Genomic DNA, 18843 nt, shown 5'->3' with positions numbered 1-18843 from the left:
TCCTCCCCTGCCGCCTGCGTAGCTCCACCCCCGTCTTCCCCAGCCACGCCCACACTCTGGCCAAGCCTCTCCCTGCCGTCGTGTTCTCTGCCCCTCTACTGGGTTCAGAGGTGGAGGGGCGGAGTAGACTCAAATTAATGTCCACTCAGTCGGTGATGCTATCTAACCATCTCAGCCTCTGTCGCCCCAGTTTTACGCTGGAATGACGCTAGACTGTGAGGGAAACAAGACTGAGTGTGCCCTTGTCCAACTAACGGTTAATGCAATCATAATAACAATTCTTGAGACACCTTATGCTTCTCAGTTAAGTCTTCATCATGCCTACGAGGTAGGAATTAGTGCTCCCATTTAACAGCCAAACTGACTGAGGTCCATAGAGAAGATTGCTCAAAGGCACACTCCCCTCTGATTTGTTGTTGTTCAATTGCTAAGTACTGTCGGGATCTTTGCAACCCCATGGACTGCAGCATGCCAGATACCTCTGTCCTCCACCATCTCCCGGAGTATGCTCAAGTTTACGTCCACTGAGTTGGTGATGCTATCTAATCATCTCATCCTCTGTCGCCCCTTTCTCCTTCTGCTTTCAATCTTTCCCAGCATCAGGGTCTTTTCCCCTCTGATTACAGAACAGAAAAAAATCAGTGAAATCTCTGAGAACAACTTACTCCAGGTGGTGGGAGGACTTGAGGAGGTCCATAGACCCCTCAAAGTGGGCATGAAATCAGGCATTCTGTGCCAAGTGAGCATTTTCTGGGTAGAGGGATCTTATTTCTCACTAGAGCTGAAAAGTGTGGGGAACAGGACCAAAACTGTTACCTATGGGAAAGGATGAGGTTGGAGGTGGATTGTGGCCTGCTGAGAAGCAGTAAATTAGTAAAGGACTCAGGAATCTTATCCACTACAAAGGGTTAATATTCACCCAATGGACTGTGCAGAGAAGACTGGCCTGGGGAAATCAATGTACCCTAGAGATGAACCCAGAAATGAAAACTTTGTTCTTTTATGATAAAAAAAAATTCCCCAGCTCCTACCGCCTCTTCCACTGCCCTAAATACACAAGGGGTGAGTGAACTACCCAGCCAGGGATGTGCCTCATCAAACAGATCACAGATCAATAACCACTGCAGTAGGATGAAATTGGGGCTGCTCCAGGAGTTGGACTTCTTGTCGGCTTTAGCTCCCAACACCCTATGAGGCAAATATGATTAGTCTCATTTGCCTAAAAAGAGAACTAAGGCAGGTAAAGCGGTTTGCTCAAGGTCACACAGCCAGTGGATCGGCAGAGTGGGACTTCTTTCTGTGCTCCAAGTTCACTGCACTAGTCCTCTTCAGAGAGGTCCCTGAGCTTGGCAAGGATTCTGTTCGTAGCTGTCCCAGACCCACAGTTCTAGGAATGTGACCCTTTGCTGCAATAGCCTCTGGGGTCGGGGCACTGGGGGCTGGGCTGGAGGTGGAGCAAACAGATTAGTAGAAAAGGCAGCTCCTCTTCTCTGGTTCACCCACCTCCACTCCCTGTCTCTCCACTTCCTCCTTTTTTCAGGCATCAAAGCAGAGACCGCAGGAACCTATTCATCAGGCTCAAGGCTGGAGGCCCCGCCATGACATCCTTAAGGCCCCTTCTGATGCTGGCCCTGCTGGCATGGGCTGTTGTGGCTGACCAAGGTGCGGGGGTGGGGGTGTTGGTGGCCATTGGGGTCAAGGTAGGGTGGGAAAGGGTAGCCTGGGCTTGGCCGTGCCAGCTGACACCTGCTCCTCACAGAGTCCTGCAAGGGCCGCTGCGCCGAGGGCTTCAACGCCACCAGAAAGTGTCAGTGTGACGAGCTCTGTTCTTACTACCAGAGCTGCTGTGCTGACTTCATGGCCGAGTGCAAGCCCCAAGGTGCGTGCAGAGCGGCTGGGCGGGCCTGGGGTCCCCGGTGCAGCTGGAGACTCACCGCCACCCTCCCTGCCCGCAGTGACTCGTGGGGATGTGTTCCATCTGCCAGAAGATGAGTACAGGTTCTATGACTACAACGAGGCGCAGACAGTCAACCTCAGCACTGAAGCGCAGCCCGAGAGCCCCAACCTGGCCCCCGTTCTGCAGGCCCAGACCCAAGAGACGCCTGTCGAGGCACCGGTTCTCAGCCCTGAGAAAGAGGCCCCACTACCTGGGCGGGGAGACTCAGAGCCTGAAGTGGGGACCAGTGACCCAGGGATCTCTGAGTCCCCAGCAGAGGAGGAGACGTGCAGTGGGAAACCCTTTGATGCCTTCACCGACCTCAAGAATGGTTCCCTCTTTGCCTTCCGAGGTGACTCAAGGGAGGCAGGACTTGGGGGTAGGGGTCTGTCCCAGGGGCATCCCCCCTCACACGACATCCCTCCCTACAGGGCTGTACTGCTATGAGCTGGATGAAAAGGCAGTGAGGCCTGGATACCCCAAACTCATCCGAGATGTCTGGGGCATCGAGGGGCCCATTGATGCCGCCTTCACCCGTGTCAACTGTGAGGGAAAGACGTACCTCTTCAAGGTGCCAGGCCCAGGGGGCTGTGGGTCAGGGTTGAGAGTATCTGGGTAGAGGTTGAGAGCAGCTGTGCCCAGGACCAGCGTGGGCAAGGAGGCTGGATTCGGGCCTGTGGTCCCTGGCTGGGGCTCTGTGAGCACACAAAAGCTCAAGGCTTCAGCTCCTGAGCAACAAGCTTGGAACTAGAGCTGCTCGCTTTGACTGGGGGATTCTGCACCTCTCTGCACAGCCAACTGCCTGCCCACCCTCTTCTCCTCCCCAACCCCTTAGGGTAGTCTGTACTGGCGCTTTGAGGACGGTGTCCTGGAGCCTGACTTCCCCCGAAACATCTCAGATGGCTTCAAGGGTATTCCGGATGACGTGGATGCAGCCTTGGCCCTCCCCGCTCACAACTACAACAGCAGGGAGCGGGTCTACTTCTTCAAGGGTACTCAGGGGTGGGCGGGAGGGTGTGCAGACGGTGGAGCAGTCTTGGGTTTCTTCCACGCTTCACTGGGGACGGGCCTGTGTTTCTCCCCCACCTCCCCTCCACACCCCACCTCCCCTACTCCCACCCACACCGGGAGCTCCCAACTTGCACAGCCTTGGGGCTTTCCAGTCTCGCTCATGGCCACCCCTCCCCAGGCAACCACTACTGGGAATATGTGTTCCAGCAGCAGCCCAGTCAAGAGGAGTGTGAAGGCGGCTCCCAGCCGGCAGCGTTTAAACACTTTGCCCTGATGCAGCGGGACAGCTGGGAGGACATCTTCCGACTTCTCTTCTGGGGTGGTCCCTCTGGTACGGAGGGAGGGCGGGAGGTTGAGTCTTGTTTCCCGGTCCAGGGGGCTGGGAGCCCCCAGGTAGAGGGAGGGCTGGGCCAGCCTGAGAGGCTGCAGTTGCGCAGTGATCGATCAAAAGCTGTTTGCTCAGGTTGCTCAGGCCAGACTTTGCTTCTGTTGACGCTGGTGAGGGGAGGCTTGCCTCCACCTGGACCCCACACTTTGGACTTTGCCTAGCATAGCTAGCAGAAGGAGGGGCTGTGACTGGGGCAACCGGGGAGGGCTACGGTGGAGGGAGGCCAGGGGAAAGGCCAGGATGCGGGGCTCTGCCACTAGCCTGCTGCCTGTCCTTGGACAAGGCAGACAGCCCATTCTTGGCTGCCAAGGCTCTGCATTCACCCCTTCCTCACTGCAGGTGGTGCTGGACAGCCCCGGCTCATCAGCCGCGACTGGCTTGGTCTGCCGAGACGACTGGATGCGGCCATGGCCGGCCACATCTATGTCTCAGGCTCAGCTCCAAGCTTCCCCCAGGCCAAGATGACTAAGTCTGCGCGCCGCCATCGCAAACGCTACCGCTCGTTGCGAAACCGTGGCCGAGGCCGTGGCCGCGGCCGCAGCCGCAGCCAAAACCCCTACCGGAGATCTCGGTCCACCTGGCTATCCTGGTTCTCCAGCGAGGAGCTGGGCCTGGGAGCCAACAACTATGATAACTATGAGATGGACTGGCTTGTGCCTGCCACCTGTGAGCCCATCCAGAGTGTCTACTTCTTCTCAGAAGGTGGGAGCCCCTGCCTGCCCTGTAGCTGGTCTGGCTGGGTTGTTCCTGCTGTCCCTGGTCCCTGGGGGCTGACCACAGCCCTTGAGTGGTGACGAGGCAGGCCGGGAGTCCTCGGGTGCCTGGTGGATGTTCACTCACCCTTCCAGGAGACACCCAGGTCTTCTTAGAGCAGGATGGGCAGGCTGTGTCTCTCACCCCATCTCCCGACCTCTCTTGCAGACAAGTACTACCGAGTGAACCTTCGCACGCGGCGAGTGGACACTGTGATCCCTCCCTACCCACGCTCCATTGCCCAGTACTGGCTGGGCTGCCCAGTCCCTGGCCATGCATAGCAGTCTGAGTCCAGACAGCTGGCCTCTGCTGCTCCCTAATCCAGGATCCTCCTTCCAGCTCAATAAAGATCCCTTGACCCTGAGTTTAAGACTACTGTCCTGGGACCTCCCTGGCAGTCCAGTGGTTAAGAAATCAGGGCATGGGTTCAGTTTCTGGTCAGGGATGTAAAATCCCATGTGCCACATGGTGTGGCCAAAAGAAAAAAACGGACGCCTGGCCTGACCAAGGTGGAGAGGCAGGAGGCAGGGGTCTGCCTGGGTAAAGGAGGGGAAGTCGGGCAGTCAGGATGGCTTGGCGGGGTGGGACAGAGAAGATCCTCCTTGTGTCCAGCCTGTGTTGAGCTCAAGCCCTCTCAGTGAGCCAGAAAACCTGTTGGGAGAGCCTCATGAATGCAAGCCTTCCTCCCACACCAAGCAGTCCCCAACAACCCACCAGCAGCTAAGCAGGGACTTGAACCCCTCTTAAGGATGACAGGAGTCACCAAGCCACTCCACCCAGCCCGGGGCTTGTTTTGCCTCTTGTCATTGACCCGGATCTTAGAAGGGGCAGGGGGTCAGGAGGTAGTGGACTGCGGCTTAGCTTTTCTGCCCATCCTGGACCTGAAATGCTGTTAGCTCAGACACTCAAGAGCCCCTGAGAAGGTGATCACTGTGCTCCCCCAAACCTATCCCTACAATTATGGGGTTTTGAGGTCTCTCTCTGTCTTGGGTCTGGGGTGCAGGGCACTGAGGCAGGAAACACAGAGAAAGTCAGGGACCAAAAGGAAATTCAAATGCACCCATTTCTTTTGGAAAAGTGGCCCAGAAGACTGCTAAGGACAAGAACATCATAATAACATCTTTCTTAAATGCCCCCCCCCCCACCAAATGTACCTGTGGAACCTCCTCTGGTTCCAAGTTCCTGGACTCTAGGAAGTCCACTTGGGCTTTTAGGCGGCCACGGGAGCAGGCCAAGCTCTAAAGCAAGACCCGAGGGTGATCTGGTAGTGACATCTGCTCCCTGTCCTGCTGAAGGGAGGGTGGCTCTGGCTCATCTGCTGTCCCCATCATCCTCCACATCCTGTCTAGCTTCCTCAGCCCCATCTCAGTTGTGGGATAGGACTCCACCCTGTCTCCCCCAAAGGCAGCCGGCCCCCCAGGCCCCAGGAAGGGCAGCTGAAGCCCTGGGAGCATCCATGCCTTCCTGGATGGAACCATGGGAGGATTTTCATAAAGTACAGGATTTCAGACATAGACTGCCAGAGTTTGAAGTGTGAGGAATGGGGGATGAGGCCAGCTTCTTTGGTGAAGCCCCGGAGGAGCAGGGTTGCCCCACCCATATTCCCACGAGGCTCCTTTTCCTCCGGGGATTCACCCCCTCCTGGAGGCGGGGCCAGGCCTCTGAGCGGGATAAAACCCCACACTCGGAGGGGACTGGTGCGGGCACAGCCTTGGCATGGCCGTCTGGCTCCTCACTCTGCCGGCTCCATGACCAGCCCAGTGGATGCATCTCCAGCAGGTGATCTGGTGGGAAAGGGTGGGCAGGGGGAGGACGTGGGGAAGGTGTGATGGGGCAGGCTGAAGAGGGGCGGGGAGTAGGGGCTTCAGGGTCTACTGGGGGCTTTGAGACTGGGGCGGAGGCTCTCACAGGGAGTCCTGGCTTGACCCTCCACCCCGGCCTGCAGGCTGTGCCAGTGGGTTGGGTCCCCACAGGAGAAAGAGGACCACCTTCAGCAGAGGGCAGCTGCTTGAGCTGGAGCGAGTGTTTGCGGCACGGCCCTACCCCGACATCGGCACCCGTGAGCACCTGGCCCGGGTCACCTCTCTTCCTGAGGCCAAGATACAGGTGAGCTGTGATTACCCACCTCAGGATGGGGTGCACTTGCACGGTGAGTTTCTAGGAGTGACCCGCAGTCCATTCTCCCCGGGTATCCTGCCTCCAGATTCCGCTTTCCCTGTACCTGGGGGGAGGGGGTGCTGGAACCAGAAGCGGCTCCTTCTTTCCTTACCAGGTGTGGTTCCAGAACCGCAGAGCCAAGAGAATCAAGGATAGAAAGCCAGGAGGCCTAAGCCCCAGGCCTGAGCCTCCCCAGAGGTCCCGTTCTCTTCCGGACACCATCCAGCGGGCCCCGGAGCCCTGGATGCTTGGCCAGCCTCCACCCTCCAACAGCACAGCACAGGGCTCCTGTGTGTGTCGACAGGCCTCCTGCCCAGCTCCTGGCTTGGGTCCAGGGCAGGGCTGGGTGGGGGCTAAAGCTGCAGCCCCCTGGGCCCCAGCTGGGTCTTCAGGGGCCCACCTCTCTTCTGAGCGAGCTGCTCCCCAGACCTCACTGGGCAGCCTGTCTGACCTCATCTATGCCTCAGCCATTGTCACCAACCTGGATCACTCCTAACCTAGGTCTAGGACTTGCAAGACCCCTCCTCTGGCTCCTGTAGCCCACTCTGCCCCTTAAGACTGAACACACCGTAAGTGGATCTCCTGAACCCTCCTTTTACACAAGGGAGTTTTCTTACGGGAAGAAAGTATTAGCTCAGGGATACCTCCCTTCCACTGTCCTCCAGACCAGCCTCGATACAGATTCTATGGTGTAATGAGGGCCTGGCTCCTGCTACCTAGCACCCTCCCCGTCCATCATCTCGACAGGAGGTTCCTACAGAGGGATGAGATAGAAGCCCATGTTTTCCACTTCTGCCAGTTTCCCAATTCTTCTCATCCCAGCTGACAATACCTCCTCCCTCTAAAGGACAATGGACGATTGCCCTGTACCCAAGGGCCCTTTAGGCCATTACCTGACTGTTAAGTAAGCTGGGAGATGGCTGATCCTAATTTTAGACTGCAGGGACCAGTCCTTTTATAGTTCAGGGCCCCCCTCTCCTGTCCTCCTGCCACCTGGACAAATTAATCAGAGCCATGGATCTGAAGAGGGAGTGATATTAAAGTCATAAAGTAGAAATAGGAGCCCAGGGCTTACGTTGATTTAATTTTCACAAATATGAGATTGGCTGCCCTCTGACCTGGGGCTGCAGAGACAACCTGCAGATTCAGGATGGGGTGGGGAGAAGCGTGCATGTTGGCAGCGTTGGGTTTTGGTATCACTGTCATCTGTAATACCAACTAATCTTCAAATAAAACCCCAACTCTGTACCTTAATCTGGCTGTTCTGTGCTGCAAATGAATTGGGATGGGGGCCGTTTGCTTTTGAAATTTATCTCCATCACCTAATCCCTAAATAGGGCCAGGTTCCGTGCAGATTCTGGGTGGGAGTTATTACCCAGGCTTCTGCTGGGATTAGAGGGAGGAGGGTTAATCGAAGGGCTTAGGGCTCTGGCTGACAGACCCTGGAGAGAAGGGAGCCTCAGCTGCACCCCTTGCTCCTGCGCCCACTTGTTCCAGGACACTCCAGCTCCCTGTGCTTCTGTAGCTGCTCAGCTTCTGGAGCTTGGAGTTTGCGATTGGTCTGTGCTAGATTCAAATCCTAGCTGCTATGTAGTCTTGGAATTCTCCGAAAGTCTAGGAGCCTGAAAAAATGGGGATGGTAATACTCATTTCCTGTTTTGGGAATGAGAAGCAATAATGTAGGTGAAGGGCTTCACGTGGTGCGTGACACATTGTATTTATAAAAGCTCTCAGTGGATGCTAGTCCCCGCTCCTTTGCCTGGAGAATCCCATGGACAGAGGACCCTGGCGGGCTGCAGTCTACAAGGTCACAAAGAGTTGGACACAACTGAAGGGACTTAGCATGCTCCATACGGTGGGACATGAGAAACTGGGAAGGTCCCAAGCTTCTTGTTTCTCTGGGCTTCTGGCAAGGACTCCCCTTGCTCCCCAGGAAGCCCTGGACCCAGACTGCACTGGAGAAAGCGTGGTATGGTAAGACAGAGGCAGTGCCTGACAGCAGAGCTCCCCAAGTTGGGTGAGAAGCGGAGGAAAGGCCACCTGATTCCTGTTTCTGATTCTGCCCTTGCAGATGGAGGTCACCTGTACCACGGCCCTTTCCTCAGCAGGCACTCAGGCTTTGGCTGCTTTAGCTCCAGAAGCCAGCAGAGTGGCCCATGTATGCGTGTACGTGTGCATGCTCAGTCACTGACCCTTTGCGACCCCGAGGGGTATAGCCCTCCAGGCTCCTCTGCCCATGGGATTCTCCAGGCAAGAATACTGGGGTGGGTTATCATATCCTCTACAGGGGTTCTTCCCGACCCAGGAATCGAGCCCACATCTATTGCCTTGGCAGGCGAATTCTTTACCATTGAGCCACCTGAGAAGTCTGATTAGGAGCTCCTGGTGGCTCGGGGGTAAAAAATCTGCCTGCAATGCAGCAGACTCAGGGTTGATCCCTGGGTTGGGAAGATCCCCTTAAGAAGAGAATGACAACCCACTCCAGTATTCTCGCCTGGAGAATTCCCATGGACAGAGAAGCCTGGCAGGCTACAGTCCATGGGGTCACAAACACACGACTGAGCGACTCACACACACACAAATTACTCAATGCCACAGCAGTCTGTTGACTTGTGAGTAGGGGCTGGGATCAAGTGAGGACGCCTTCCCAAGAAAGAGGAGTATGTGGGGAATGACTCCAATTGCATCCTGAGAAATTGCCCTGGGTCAGAAGCAGTTTAAGAAGTCCAGCTCCATGGGAATTCTCTGGCGGTCCATGGCTAGGACTTGGTGCTTTCACTGCCGTGGGCGCAGGCTGGATCCCTGGTTGGGGAACTAAGATCCTGAAAGCTGAACAGCCAAGAAAAAAAGAAAAAAGGCTGCTCTGTATCTAAAATTTGGAATCCAGTTACGTGGAGACTGTGAAAGCTTGAGGATATGTGGGGACCCTGGCCACGGAGTTTAGCACAGGTAAGTACAGCTGTGGGGGCTTCCCTGGTGGTCCAGTGGCTAAGACTCTACATTCCCAAAGCAGGGGACCCAGGTTCTATTCCTGGTCAGGGAACTAGATTCCACATGTGTCAACTAAAACCTGATGCAGCGAAAAAAAAAAGACAGCTGTGACTCTCCAAAGAAGTTTCAGTGTTCAGTATAGCTAATTTTTTTTTAATGTTCCAGGGTCGTGTAGCAATTTATTTTGCACAGTATTTTGTATAATACTTTAAAATGTATCTATTGCTATAATCTACTTAATCACTCTATTACTGATATTTAAGTTGTATCCAATATAGGATTTTACTATTAGACATAATTGAGATGACCATTGGCATGTATTTCAAAGTCTCTGACATATGAATTAATCACTTTTTTTGTGGGTAGTTTTTATTTTTATATCTATTTATTTTTGGTGGGAATCTTACTGAATAATTAAGTTTTCAGTTCAGTTCAGTTCAGTCGCTCAGTTGTGTCTGACTCTTTGCGACCCCACGGACTGCAGCACACCAGGCTTCCCTGTCCTTCACCAACTCCCAGAATTTACTCAAACTCAGGTCCATCGAGTTGGTGATGCCATCCAACCATCTCATCCTCTGTTGTCCCATTCTCCTGGCTTCAATCTTCCCCAGCATCAGGGTGTTTTCCAAGGAGTCAGTTCTTTGCATCAGGTGGCTAAAGTATTGGCGTTGCAGCTTCAGCATCAGTCCTTCCAATGAATATTCAGGACTGATTTCCTTTAGGATGGAATGGTTGGATCTCCTTGCAGTCCAAGGGACTCTCAAGAGTCTTTTCCAACATCACAGTTCAAAAGCATAAATTCTTTGGCGCTCAGCTTTCCTTATAGCTCAACTCTCACATCCACACATGACTACTGGAAAAACCATATAGCTTTGACTAGATGGACCACTGTCAGTAAAGTAATGTCTCTGTTTTTTAACAGGCTGTCTAGGTTGGTCACAGCTTTTCTTCCAAGGAGCAAGCGTCTTTTAATTTCATGGCTGCAGTCACCATCTGCAGTGATTTTGGAGCTCAAGAAAATAAAGTCTGTCACTGTTTCCATTGTTTCCCCATCTATTTGCCATGAGGTGATGGGACTGGATGCCATGATCTTAGTTTTCTGAATGTTGAGCTTTAAGCCAACTTTTTCACTCTCCTCTTTCACTTTCATCAAGAGGCTCTTTAGTTCTTTTTCACTGTCTGTCATAAGGGTGGTGTCATCTGCATATCTGAAGTTATTGATATTTCTCCTGGTAATCTTGATTCCAGCTTGTGTTTCATCCAGCCCGGCATTTTGCATGATGTACTCTGAATATAAGTTAAATAAGCAGGGTGATAACATACAGCTTTGACATACATACTCCTTTCCTGATTTGGAACCAGTCTGTTCCATGTCCAGTTATAACTGTTGATTCTTGACCTGCATACAGATTTCTCAGGAGGCAGGTAAGGTGGTCTGGTATTCCCACCTCTTAAGAATTTTCCAGTTTGTTGTGATCCACACAAAGGCTTTGGCATAGTCATTAAAGCAGAAGTAGATGTTTTCCTAGAACTCTCTAGCTTTTTTGATAACCCAACGGATGTTGGCAATTTGATTTCTGGTTCCTCTGCCTTTTCTAAACCCAGCATGAACAACTGGAAGTTCACAGTTCACATACTGTTGAAGCCCGGCTTGGAGAATTTTGAGCATTACTTTGCTAGCGTGTGAGACAAGTGCAATTGTGCACTAGTTTGAACATTCTTTGGCATTGCCTTTCTTTGGGATTGGAATGAAAACTGACCTTCTCCAGTCCTGTGGCTGCTGCTGAGTTTTCCAAATTTGCTGGCACATTGAGTGCAGCACTTTCACAGCATCATTTTTTTAGGACTTGAAATAGCTCAACTGGAATTTCATCACCTCTGCTAACTTTGTTCATAGTGATGCTTGCTAAGGCCCACTTAACATTCCTGGACATCTGGTTCTAGGTGAGTGATCACACCATCGTGGTTATCTGGGTCGTGAAGATCTTTTTTGTACAGTTCTTCTGTGTATTCTTGCCACCTCTTCTTAATATTTTCTGCTTCTGTTAGGTCCATAACATTTCTGTTCTTTATTGTGCCCATCTTTGCATGAAGTATTCCCTTGGTATCTCTAATTTTCTTGAAGAGATCTCTAGTCTTTTCCATTCTATTGTTTTCCTCTATTTCTTTGCATTGATCACTGAGGAAGGCTTTATCTCGCCTTGCTATTCTTTGGAACTCTGCATTCAAACGGGTATATCTTTCCTTTTCTCCTTTGCCTTTAGCTTTTAAAAAATTTACTTTATATCGGAATATAAAGTCCATGGGGTCGCAAAGAGTCAGACACAACTGAGAGATTTTAACACTTCACACTTCATAGTTGATTTGCAATGTTCCTAGTTTTATGTGCACAACAAAGTGATTCAGTTATACCTACACACTTTTTCAGATTCTTTTCCCATTTAGGTTATGACAGAATATTGATTCCCGTGTGCTATACAATAGGTCCTAGTTGACTTTTATTTATCAGGTCAGTTCAGTCGCTCAGTTGCGTCTGACTCTTTGCAACCCTATGGACTGCAGCACACCAGGCTTCCCTGCCCATCACCAACTCCCAGAGCTTGCTCAAACTCATGTCCATCAAGTCAGTGATGCCATCCAATCATCTCATCCTCTGTCGTCCTCTTCTCCTCCTGCCTTCAATCTTTCCCAGCATCAGGGTCTTTTCCAAAGAGTCAATTCTTCACATCCGGTGGCCAAAGTATTGGAGTTTCAGCTTCAGCATCAGTCCTTCCAATGAATATTCAGGACCGATTTCCTTTAGTGTGTATATGTTAATCTCAACCTAATTTACCCCTCCCCCCACCACCTTTCCCCTTTGATAACGGCAAGTTTATTATCTAAGCCTATGAATCTGTTTCTGTTTTGTAAATAAGTTCACTTGTATGATTTTTTTTAGATTCCACATGTAAGGGATTATTGTATGAAATTTGTCTTTCTCTGAATTCACTTAGTATGATAATCTCTAGGTCCATCCATGTTGCTGCAAGTGGCATTATTTCACTCTTTTTTTATGGCTAAGACAAATATATTTTTAAATTTTTTAAATACCTCTTTTTGCTGATCCCTGATGATCATTAGAACTGCCCAGACATCTTTAGGTCAGTGTACGAAATATGTTTTCTTTAATGAGAGTGGAAGTGGAGGGTAGTTCTATACAACTGACTAATGCCAAAGAGCAAAGCGATGATCAGCCTAACCCCCAAAGGTCTGTCTGAAGGCACATGTGTTGTCAGCCTCCCTAATACCAAAGCTTAATAGAGACCCTAAACAAATATAGGCAGTATTCGCCACTCTTCCCTCAAGCATTTTAAGTATGAAGGAAAAGAAGCGAGAGAGAAAACAGAAAATTAGGAACTGCATCAGACACAATGAAAACTTCAACCTCAAGACTCATGAAGGTCAGGGAGAGAAAAAGCAGCTAACAGTTATTAAGTACACGGTGAGAATAAGTTCCCACTCCATGTTAGTACTTCATACGTACTTTCACTTGACCAATTTTCTAATTTTAAGAAGAGACTGAACAGCGTTATTTGGAAAGAATGGTGACATGAGAGCCAAGAGCCAGGGGTCGGAGTTTTGGCTATAACTAAGCTCTGTAGCCTTGGGACGAGGCAGATGATCCTCTGGAACATTAGTGTCTTTGTGAACAACTTGGCTGGGAAAATTAATTTCTCGAAGTTTCTGTAGTGTTTTAAAATTCTCTGGTTCTCTGTTCTGATTTATATGTATCAGGATATAATCTATAGATTTTTTTCCCCTTATTTTTCTTACTGTTCTCTGCCCATATACCCCAGAGATATTGCCAAAGCAGAAGAATGGAGTACAGACCAAAACAAATAATTCAAACAGATTTTTAAAGCACATAGCATAGATATTAGTCTAAAGGTTAAAGTTCTTTCTACTTACAAGACTCAGCCACTTGGAAAGAGATGGTATCTACTTGAATTCTAAAAATCTGACTGCGCTTTGCTCATCAGGAGCAAAGAGTGATTCATGTAGCTTTTTAACTCAGTCTTAAACAGTCAGGGTCGCTAAGAACACTGTAAAACATTGCCTGTATTTTTTCTCAAGTTGATATTTCTTCCGGTCAACAACAGAAACCCTGATTTCTCAACAAAATGATGTGTGGTGTAACAGAAGCGCCTACACCCTCCTTCTTGCTCACGGAGAATATTGTCCTGAGAGGCTGACTTGCTGTAACTCAAGAAACTGGCAATACTGTAGAGGAAACGTTTATTGAGTCAATGAGTGTGTAATTTCTAAGAACAGAAGAGTGTCCTGGGGGAAAAAAAAAGACCTTAGAAGCTCCTACACTGAACAAACAGAAAGAAAGGGTCTACCATTAGGAGCAGACCTGAATTAAGTCTCACAACTGTGGAAGTCTGTGGACTTCTCTGTTGACATAAGATGTGAAATAAGAACACCCTGGAGGGAATTCCCCAATGGTTCAGTAGTTAGGATGCCACACTTCCACTGTAGAGAGCTTGGGTTCAATCCCTGGTCAGGGAACTAAGATCTGGCATGCTGCGTGGCATGGCCAAAGTTAAAAAAAAAAGAAAACAAAACAAAAAAAGAATATGCTGGATTTGATAAATATTTATTGGATAAATAATAATGCCACTGTAATTTCTAAAAGACTTACACAGATTCCATCAACACACCACTAATCTAAGTTCTTACAGGTTTAACATTACACAGAGACTTCAAGATAACCTAGGAGTCTTTGCCTCCATTTAACAGAAAAAGGACTGCTGAGGGTCATTTCACCTCTCTCATCTCGGTTTTGTCTTCTGGGAAAGGGGCCTACAACCGCTTCCTTTCCTAACCTCTGGAATGGTTCTGAAGACCAAAAGCAATCATGTAAAATAATTTTACATACTATTTTTTGCACTTACCCAAACATGTTTAAGAATCCACATAAAATAACCTATAACAGGCTTATATATAACAATATGTACACATACCATGTATTTTTGCTTTGTGTATACTCATATACATTACACATACAGTTCAATCTGAAAACAGTCACCAGTCTACAAAGAATCATTAGCTGAGACAATTCACAGTAGGCATACTCTCCTTACAAATACAAAGAAGTACAAGGGGTTTTGCAATTAAAAGCAGACATACTGCTTTACTATCTGCATTGTTTTCATTTTTGGAAGCAGAGCAAAGGGTGACCAGAAGGTGGGAAGTTGAAGGAGGGCTGATGAGTAGTGAAGACAGGCAGAAACATAGAAAATCTGAACAAGGCCAGCAGAAGGAAGAAAATGAAGGCAGAAACTAAGATTCCAAAAAGTTGCCTTGTGTACAATTGCACCATCCTGCATCAACTGGCTTTCTTTTATTTGATGTCCTCTGATCAGTTCTTCTTCCAGCACAAACTGGAGAAAGCAAATCCCTCTGCTGTTCTGGAGTCTTCTGATATAAATTACAGGTCTGCATCAAGATATGTGGAGCAAGGACGACCACTGACTTGTGCACCTGGGAAAGTTCAAGGCAGTATGGTCTACTTCTGGAAAGGCCTGGATTCTCTTTCATTCCAGTGGGAAAAAACCCCAGCCCCAGCAATGCCCAGAATGGACAGTAGAAGGCAGATGGGCACTGGCTTCGGGAAAATGTACGGACAGATCAGTTCTTTCCTGTTGTTGTCTAAGTCTCCTCTACTGCCCCCTCTGTTAACTGACAGGATGGGACTGTCCCGCAGGAAGAGCAGGTGGCCTTGACTCGGCTGAGTACAAATCACTGACTGAGGATCAGCAACTGGCAACTGAGACCCTGGAGTCTCCAGACTTCGATGAGGAAGCAGAGTTACAGTTCTCCCAACTCGCCTTCCATCGCCCGCACCATGACGTATAGCTCGGCCAGACCCACCACAGAGGCCACGATCAAGGCAGCCAGTACTCGCTGGGAAGGGAGAGAATCAGGCTTACGTGATGCAGACCAGCTTCCAGCTCTGCAGCCTCTAGCACCTAACAAGGATGGAGAGGACCTCAACCCAGCCCATAAGTTGGGGGGAAGGGAAGAAAACCAGATCCTGATTCTTCTGAGGTTATTATCTACCTCCATGACTGTTGGACAGATCAAACACTCCCTTTGTTTATCATGTAAATACAAAACCTGTTCAAAGCATTTTCGTGTACCTCCTCCCTATCCCAACACTCCCAACTGGGGCACCCTGCCCTACCCAGAACCTACTCACCGAGGTCATTTCTGTGAAGATATACTGGCTTCCAAGGTAAGTGCAGACGAAGGCAGCCGCCACCGTGACAATGAAGTTGAAGATGGTGATGACCAGAGCCTTCACTGACCTCACTTTGGGGAGGAGCCCGGGCAAGAAACTTTTAGGTCAGCATCCTCCACGAGGCCCTTTTATCTCACAGCTGCCTCCCCCATCAACCAGGCTTTCCTCAAACAGCAAGCCTGAACAGCTCAGGCTTAAGTCCTGAGCAATGGAGTGGGAAGGAGGACCACGGAAGTGGGAAGTGGGAAGAGGACCCATCCCAGTGAGAGGCTTTCGCAGCCTGATTTCCTAGTACCTCACCTTGCTTTCCCAGGTCACTGAGAGTTCCGCCATGCCTTGGATCCTTGGAAAAAGAAAAAGCAAAGGATTTCAGAATGGAAGCAGCCCAGAGAGTATTCATTGGTCAGTCTGGGCTCAGCCCTCTTTATCACCCAACACACTAGTTCTGTCTTCTCCCTGGATTTTGTCTACGACCAGTTGGATTCTTCTCTGGATCAAGCATTTCAGAGAAGAGACGTGTTTTTCCAGTACCCATGTATCCCTCTCTTCCTCTGGGCCAGGTGTATGCCAGAGAAAAGTAGGGTGCTCTGTCAAAAGAACGGCTCCAGGCTCATCTCCACCTCTACAACCTTTAAAAATCAGTCACCATCTGAGCTGACAGTCTCAGTAAATAGGATGGGAACTGTATTTGGCTTGTACGCAGCACAGAGCTTCTATAGTCCCTTAATATTAATAGTATACAAGCCAGGTTTCCACGTTGTTTCTTCCATCTGTGCGTCTTCCTAGTGCAGGGCCCTGCTTTCAGGGGCTACAGGGTCCACATATTGAAGAGTGGGCTCTTACCTGACAGGTGACATTGCGGGTGATCCGCTTATATTCCTCATTGGCCAGCTGTATCTTAATCTTTTCCAGACGAGCAACTAGCTCTGGGTTCTGAGGCAGAAAAATCAAACAAGAAGAATGACATTTCTAGCTTGCTAGAAAACATGTCACAATCACTGGTTTCAGGGGGCAAAGTACTGCTAAGAAGACCCATGCACCAGTCCTGCCTCCAGTGCTTTGGAAACTATTTTCTTTTTTTTGGGGGGGTATCAGTTTTCCAAGCTGTCAGACTGGGAGGACAATATCTGGTTTCCTCCACCCCAGCTCTTAAGGATTCAAAGAACAAATTTTGTGCTCAAAGATTCATAAATTTGGAAGCAAAATGAATAAACCCAACTGAGTCAACATCCATTTTCACAAATATAATCCCTTACGTACCCGAGGAGGCTTCACCACCTCTGGGAGATAGATTTCACTGCCTTCTAGGAGCTCATGAAGGTATAGTTTGGAACCTGAGGAAAAATGCATAGAGGTGAGGTTGAAGGATCAGAGAAGGATCTAGTCCACCAATTCTTTTTTTTTTTGGCAGTGCCATGAGGTATGTGGGAACTTAGTCTCCCAACTAGGGTTCAAACCCACACCCTCTGCATTGAGAGCACGGCATCTTAACCACTGGACTGCCAAAGAAGTCCCCAGCCCACCAAGTCTTTCTACCAGAATAAAACATGGCTACTCTTATATCAGTTCATCTCCAGGATCATTTTCAATTGGGAAGAAACTAAGATAATCCCACATACATAAGTATATCCTAGTGCTGCATAGTGACTTTAATTGTTGGCTCTCAATTACCCAACCAATGTCACAGCTAGTAACACACAGGTCATTTATATTCATCTTTAAGTTAGGTCATTTCTGTGGCCACAACAGAACTTGCCCTAAATAGATTTAAGGCCTAGTGGTGGTGAATACTTAGAGAACACTGTGCTAGATGACCTCTAAGGTCCTTTTTAGTTCTAATAACTGAATAATCTACCCTTCCCATTTCTGGGCAGGCTGTTAATTCTGGCAAAAGACCTTACCTGCCAGTTTGTCATATTGGACCCCTTTACATATAAAAGAACAGAGGCTCAAGGAAGAGAAATGACTCCTCCACAAAGAGTCAATAGCAGAGTCAGGACTACAATTCAGATGCCACTCCCAGTCCAGAGCTTTCAACAGAACTTCCCATCATTCTATATCCAAAAACAAAAACCAACCAACTCTATCAGATGTGACCACTCTTAAGATGGAAAGAAATCTAGATTCACACACAGGGTGAGCTCACTATGTTTTTTTTTTTTAATGTGGCTTAAAAGAAAGAAACTGAACCTATGCAGTGCCATTGAGTTAGAATGTGGACTTTCTCAAGGGTCACGTGGGCCTAGACGAGACTCAAGAGAACAGGAACTGCACAATAAATTTTGTCATCCACGAAAAATTCCCGCGGAAATTATGAAGAGAGTAGGCTGGTTCCCCAGGGTTTATGAGGTGACTCTTGGGTTGGCCAGATGATCATTCCATGGGTGAAAGAGAGTGATGGATTTGAAACCCAGTCCCCCTAAAACTGAGTTTCCTTACTGACCTTACGATTAATCTCTCTATCCAAAACTTTATTCCTTTTCCGGTCCCCTCTAACTTCTATCCTGTGTTAACAGAATACTAATGAACCAGAGTCAGATGATTAAAACTGCTATGTTGACAACATCTTTAATGTACTGCTATAAATATCATCATTAACCTGAAAACTCTGGTTGCTTCTCCAGGGCAAAGTGAACGAACAGACACCGGAGCCAAGGACCACTTGACCAGAGAATCCTAAATCAGAAACATTCTGACTCCCGAAACCACAATTAGGAAATATCACACGACAATTATTCCCAGCCTCTTTGTTCTCCTCCTTAAACGAAAATTCCTTAACTCAAATTCCAAACTAGAGTGGATTTGAGCCTTGTTTCCCGTTCCCTTGCTTGGCACCCTGCATTAAATACTGTACTTTTCTTCACCAGAACCCTGCCTCAGTATATTGGGTTTGCTGGGAGTCATGAAAGAAGCTGCGAGTTTGGTTCAGCAACAGATACACCCCTCAGGAAAAAAAGACCTCAGGACAGCCTAAACTCTGGAAAAAAAAAGAGGCGACCCTAAACCGGAGCCTGGGGCTCACCCCTTTCTCTCAAGTACTGATGCAGATCCCGGATCAGGCGGAAAGAAACCAGGCGAGCCGGGCGATTGCCGCCCTTGTGCTTCTTCCCTAGCGCGGCCTCAAGTTCTGCCCGCAGCTTCCCGGGCAGTTGCTCTGGCTCCAGCTCCCCACCAGGACCCAGAGCGCGTACAAATCGCTCGCCAGCTAACAAACAGGACGCCATGACTGGCCGACTTCACGGTCAGGTGACCCAGAACCCAGACATCCGTCCGCCTGCGCCGGAAGAAGCGCGAAGCTCGCGGGGCGGGGCAGAGGGCTTA

At 49.3% G+C, this 18843-nt stretch overlaps 3 protein-coding genes across 5 annotated transcripts; 2 read left to right on the top strand and 1 right to left on the bottom strand.

Annotated features, from left to right (window-relative positions):
* The first annotated feature begins 1494 nt into the window (after positions 1-1494).
* VTN (vitronectin) lies at positions 1495-4452 on the top strand. Its single transcript, XM_043903165.1, has 8 exons — positions 1495-1662; positions 1760-1879; positions 1956-2288; positions 2368-2507; positions 2772-2928; positions 3126-3278; positions 3675-4037; positions 4257-4452. The coding sequence occupies exons 1-8, from the start codon at positions 1599-1601 to the stop codon at positions 4367-4369; spliced, it is 1443 nt and encodes a 480-aa protein (XP_043759100.1). The 5' UTR covers positions 1495-1598; the 3' UTR covers positions 4370-4452.
* A 148-nt stretch (positions 4453-4600) lies between these two features.
* On the top strand, positions 4601-7493 carry SEBOX (SEBOX homeobox). The gene is made up of 3 exons (XM_043903166.1): positions 4601-5867; positions 6034-6194; positions 6361-7493. Exons 1-3 carry the CDS (start codon positions 5636-5638, stop codon positions 6739-6741), a joined length of 774 nt encoding a protein of 257 aa, XP_043759101.1. The 5' UTR covers positions 4601-5635; the 3' UTR covers positions 6742-7493.
* Positions 7494-13856: 6363 nt separating this feature from the next.
* TMEM199 (transmembrane protein 199) lies at positions 13857-18796 on the bottom strand. Of its 3 annotated transcripts, none has more exons than XM_043903163.1 (6): positions 18545-18796; positions 16783-16856; positions 16366-16455; positions 15823-15865; positions 15481-15593; positions 13857-15250 (listed from the first exon to the last, which is right to left on the bottom strand). In XM_043903163.1, exons 1-6 carry the CDS (start codon positions 18744-18746, stop codon positions 15167-15169), a joined length of 606 nt encoding a protein of 201 aa, XP_043759098.1. In that variant the 5' UTR covers positions 18747-18796; the 3' UTR covers positions 13857-15166. The 3 variants fall into 3 exon arrangements, with proteins under 3 accessions (XP_043759098.1, XP_043759097.1, XP_043759096.1); XM_043903162.1 differs by having other exon boundaries at positions 13857-15185; positions 18545-18793; XM_043903161.1 differs by having other exon boundaries at positions 13857-14762; positions 18545-18793.
* Between the last annotated feature and the right edge of the window lie 47 nt (positions 18797-18843).

This window comes from Cervus elaphus, chromosome 5, assembly GCF_910594005.1.
Source record: "Cervus elaphus chromosome 5, mCerEla1.1, whole genome shotgun sequence".
NCBI lineage: Eukaryota > Metazoa > Chordata > Mammalia > Artiodactyla > Cervidae > Cervus > Cervus elaphus.
Note: the sequence above shows the minus strand (reverse complement) of the source record. Positions and strands in the feature narration are given on the sequence as shown.

What these genes read in the sequence shown, in the direction of transcription:
- VTN (XM_043903165.1), top strand. Translation starts at nt 1,599, where the DNA reads ATGACATCCTTAAGGCCCCTTCTGATGCTGGCCCTGCTGGCATGGGCT. An exon ending in GAAAGACGTACCTCTTCAAG is followed by an intron (nt 2,508 to 2,771) that starts GTGCCAGGCCCA and finishes CCAACCCCTTAG; the next exon opens with GGTAGTCTGTACTGGCGCTT. An exon ending in TGTCTACTTCTTCTCAGAAG is followed by an intron (nt 4,038 to 4,256) that starts GTGGGAGCCCCT and finishes CCTCTCTTGCAG; the next exon opens with ACAAGTACTACCGAGTGAAC.
- TMEM199 (XM_043903161.1), bottom strand. Translation starts at nt 18,746, where the DNA reads ATGGCGTCCTGTTTGTTAGCTGGCGAGCGATTTGTACGCGCTCTGGGT. An exon ending in AGGTGGTGAAGCCTCCTCGG is followed by an intron (nt 16,456 to 16,782) that starts GTACGTAAGGGA and finishes TTTCTGCCTCAG; the next exon opens with AACCCAGAGCTAGTTGCTCG. An exon ending in CAGTGACCTGGGAAAGCAAG is followed by an intron (nt 15,594 to 15,822) that starts GTGAGGTACTAG and finishes TCCTCCCCAAAG; the next exon opens with TGAGGTCAGTGAAGGCTCTG.
- SEBOX (XM_043903166.1), top strand. Translation starts at nt 5,636, where the DNA reads ATGAGGCCAGCTTCTTTGGTGAAGCCCCGGAGGAGCAGGGTTGCCCCA. An exon ending in AGTGGATGCATCTCCAGCAG is followed by an intron (nt 5,868 to 6,033) that starts GTGATCTGGTGG and finishes CCCGGCCTGCAG; the next exon opens with GCTGTGCCAGTGGGTTGGGT. An exon ending in TTCCTGAGGCCAAGATACAG is followed by an intron (nt 6,195 to 6,360) that starts GTGAGCTGTGAT and finishes TTTCCTTACCAG; the next exon opens with GTGTGGTTCCAGAACCGCAG.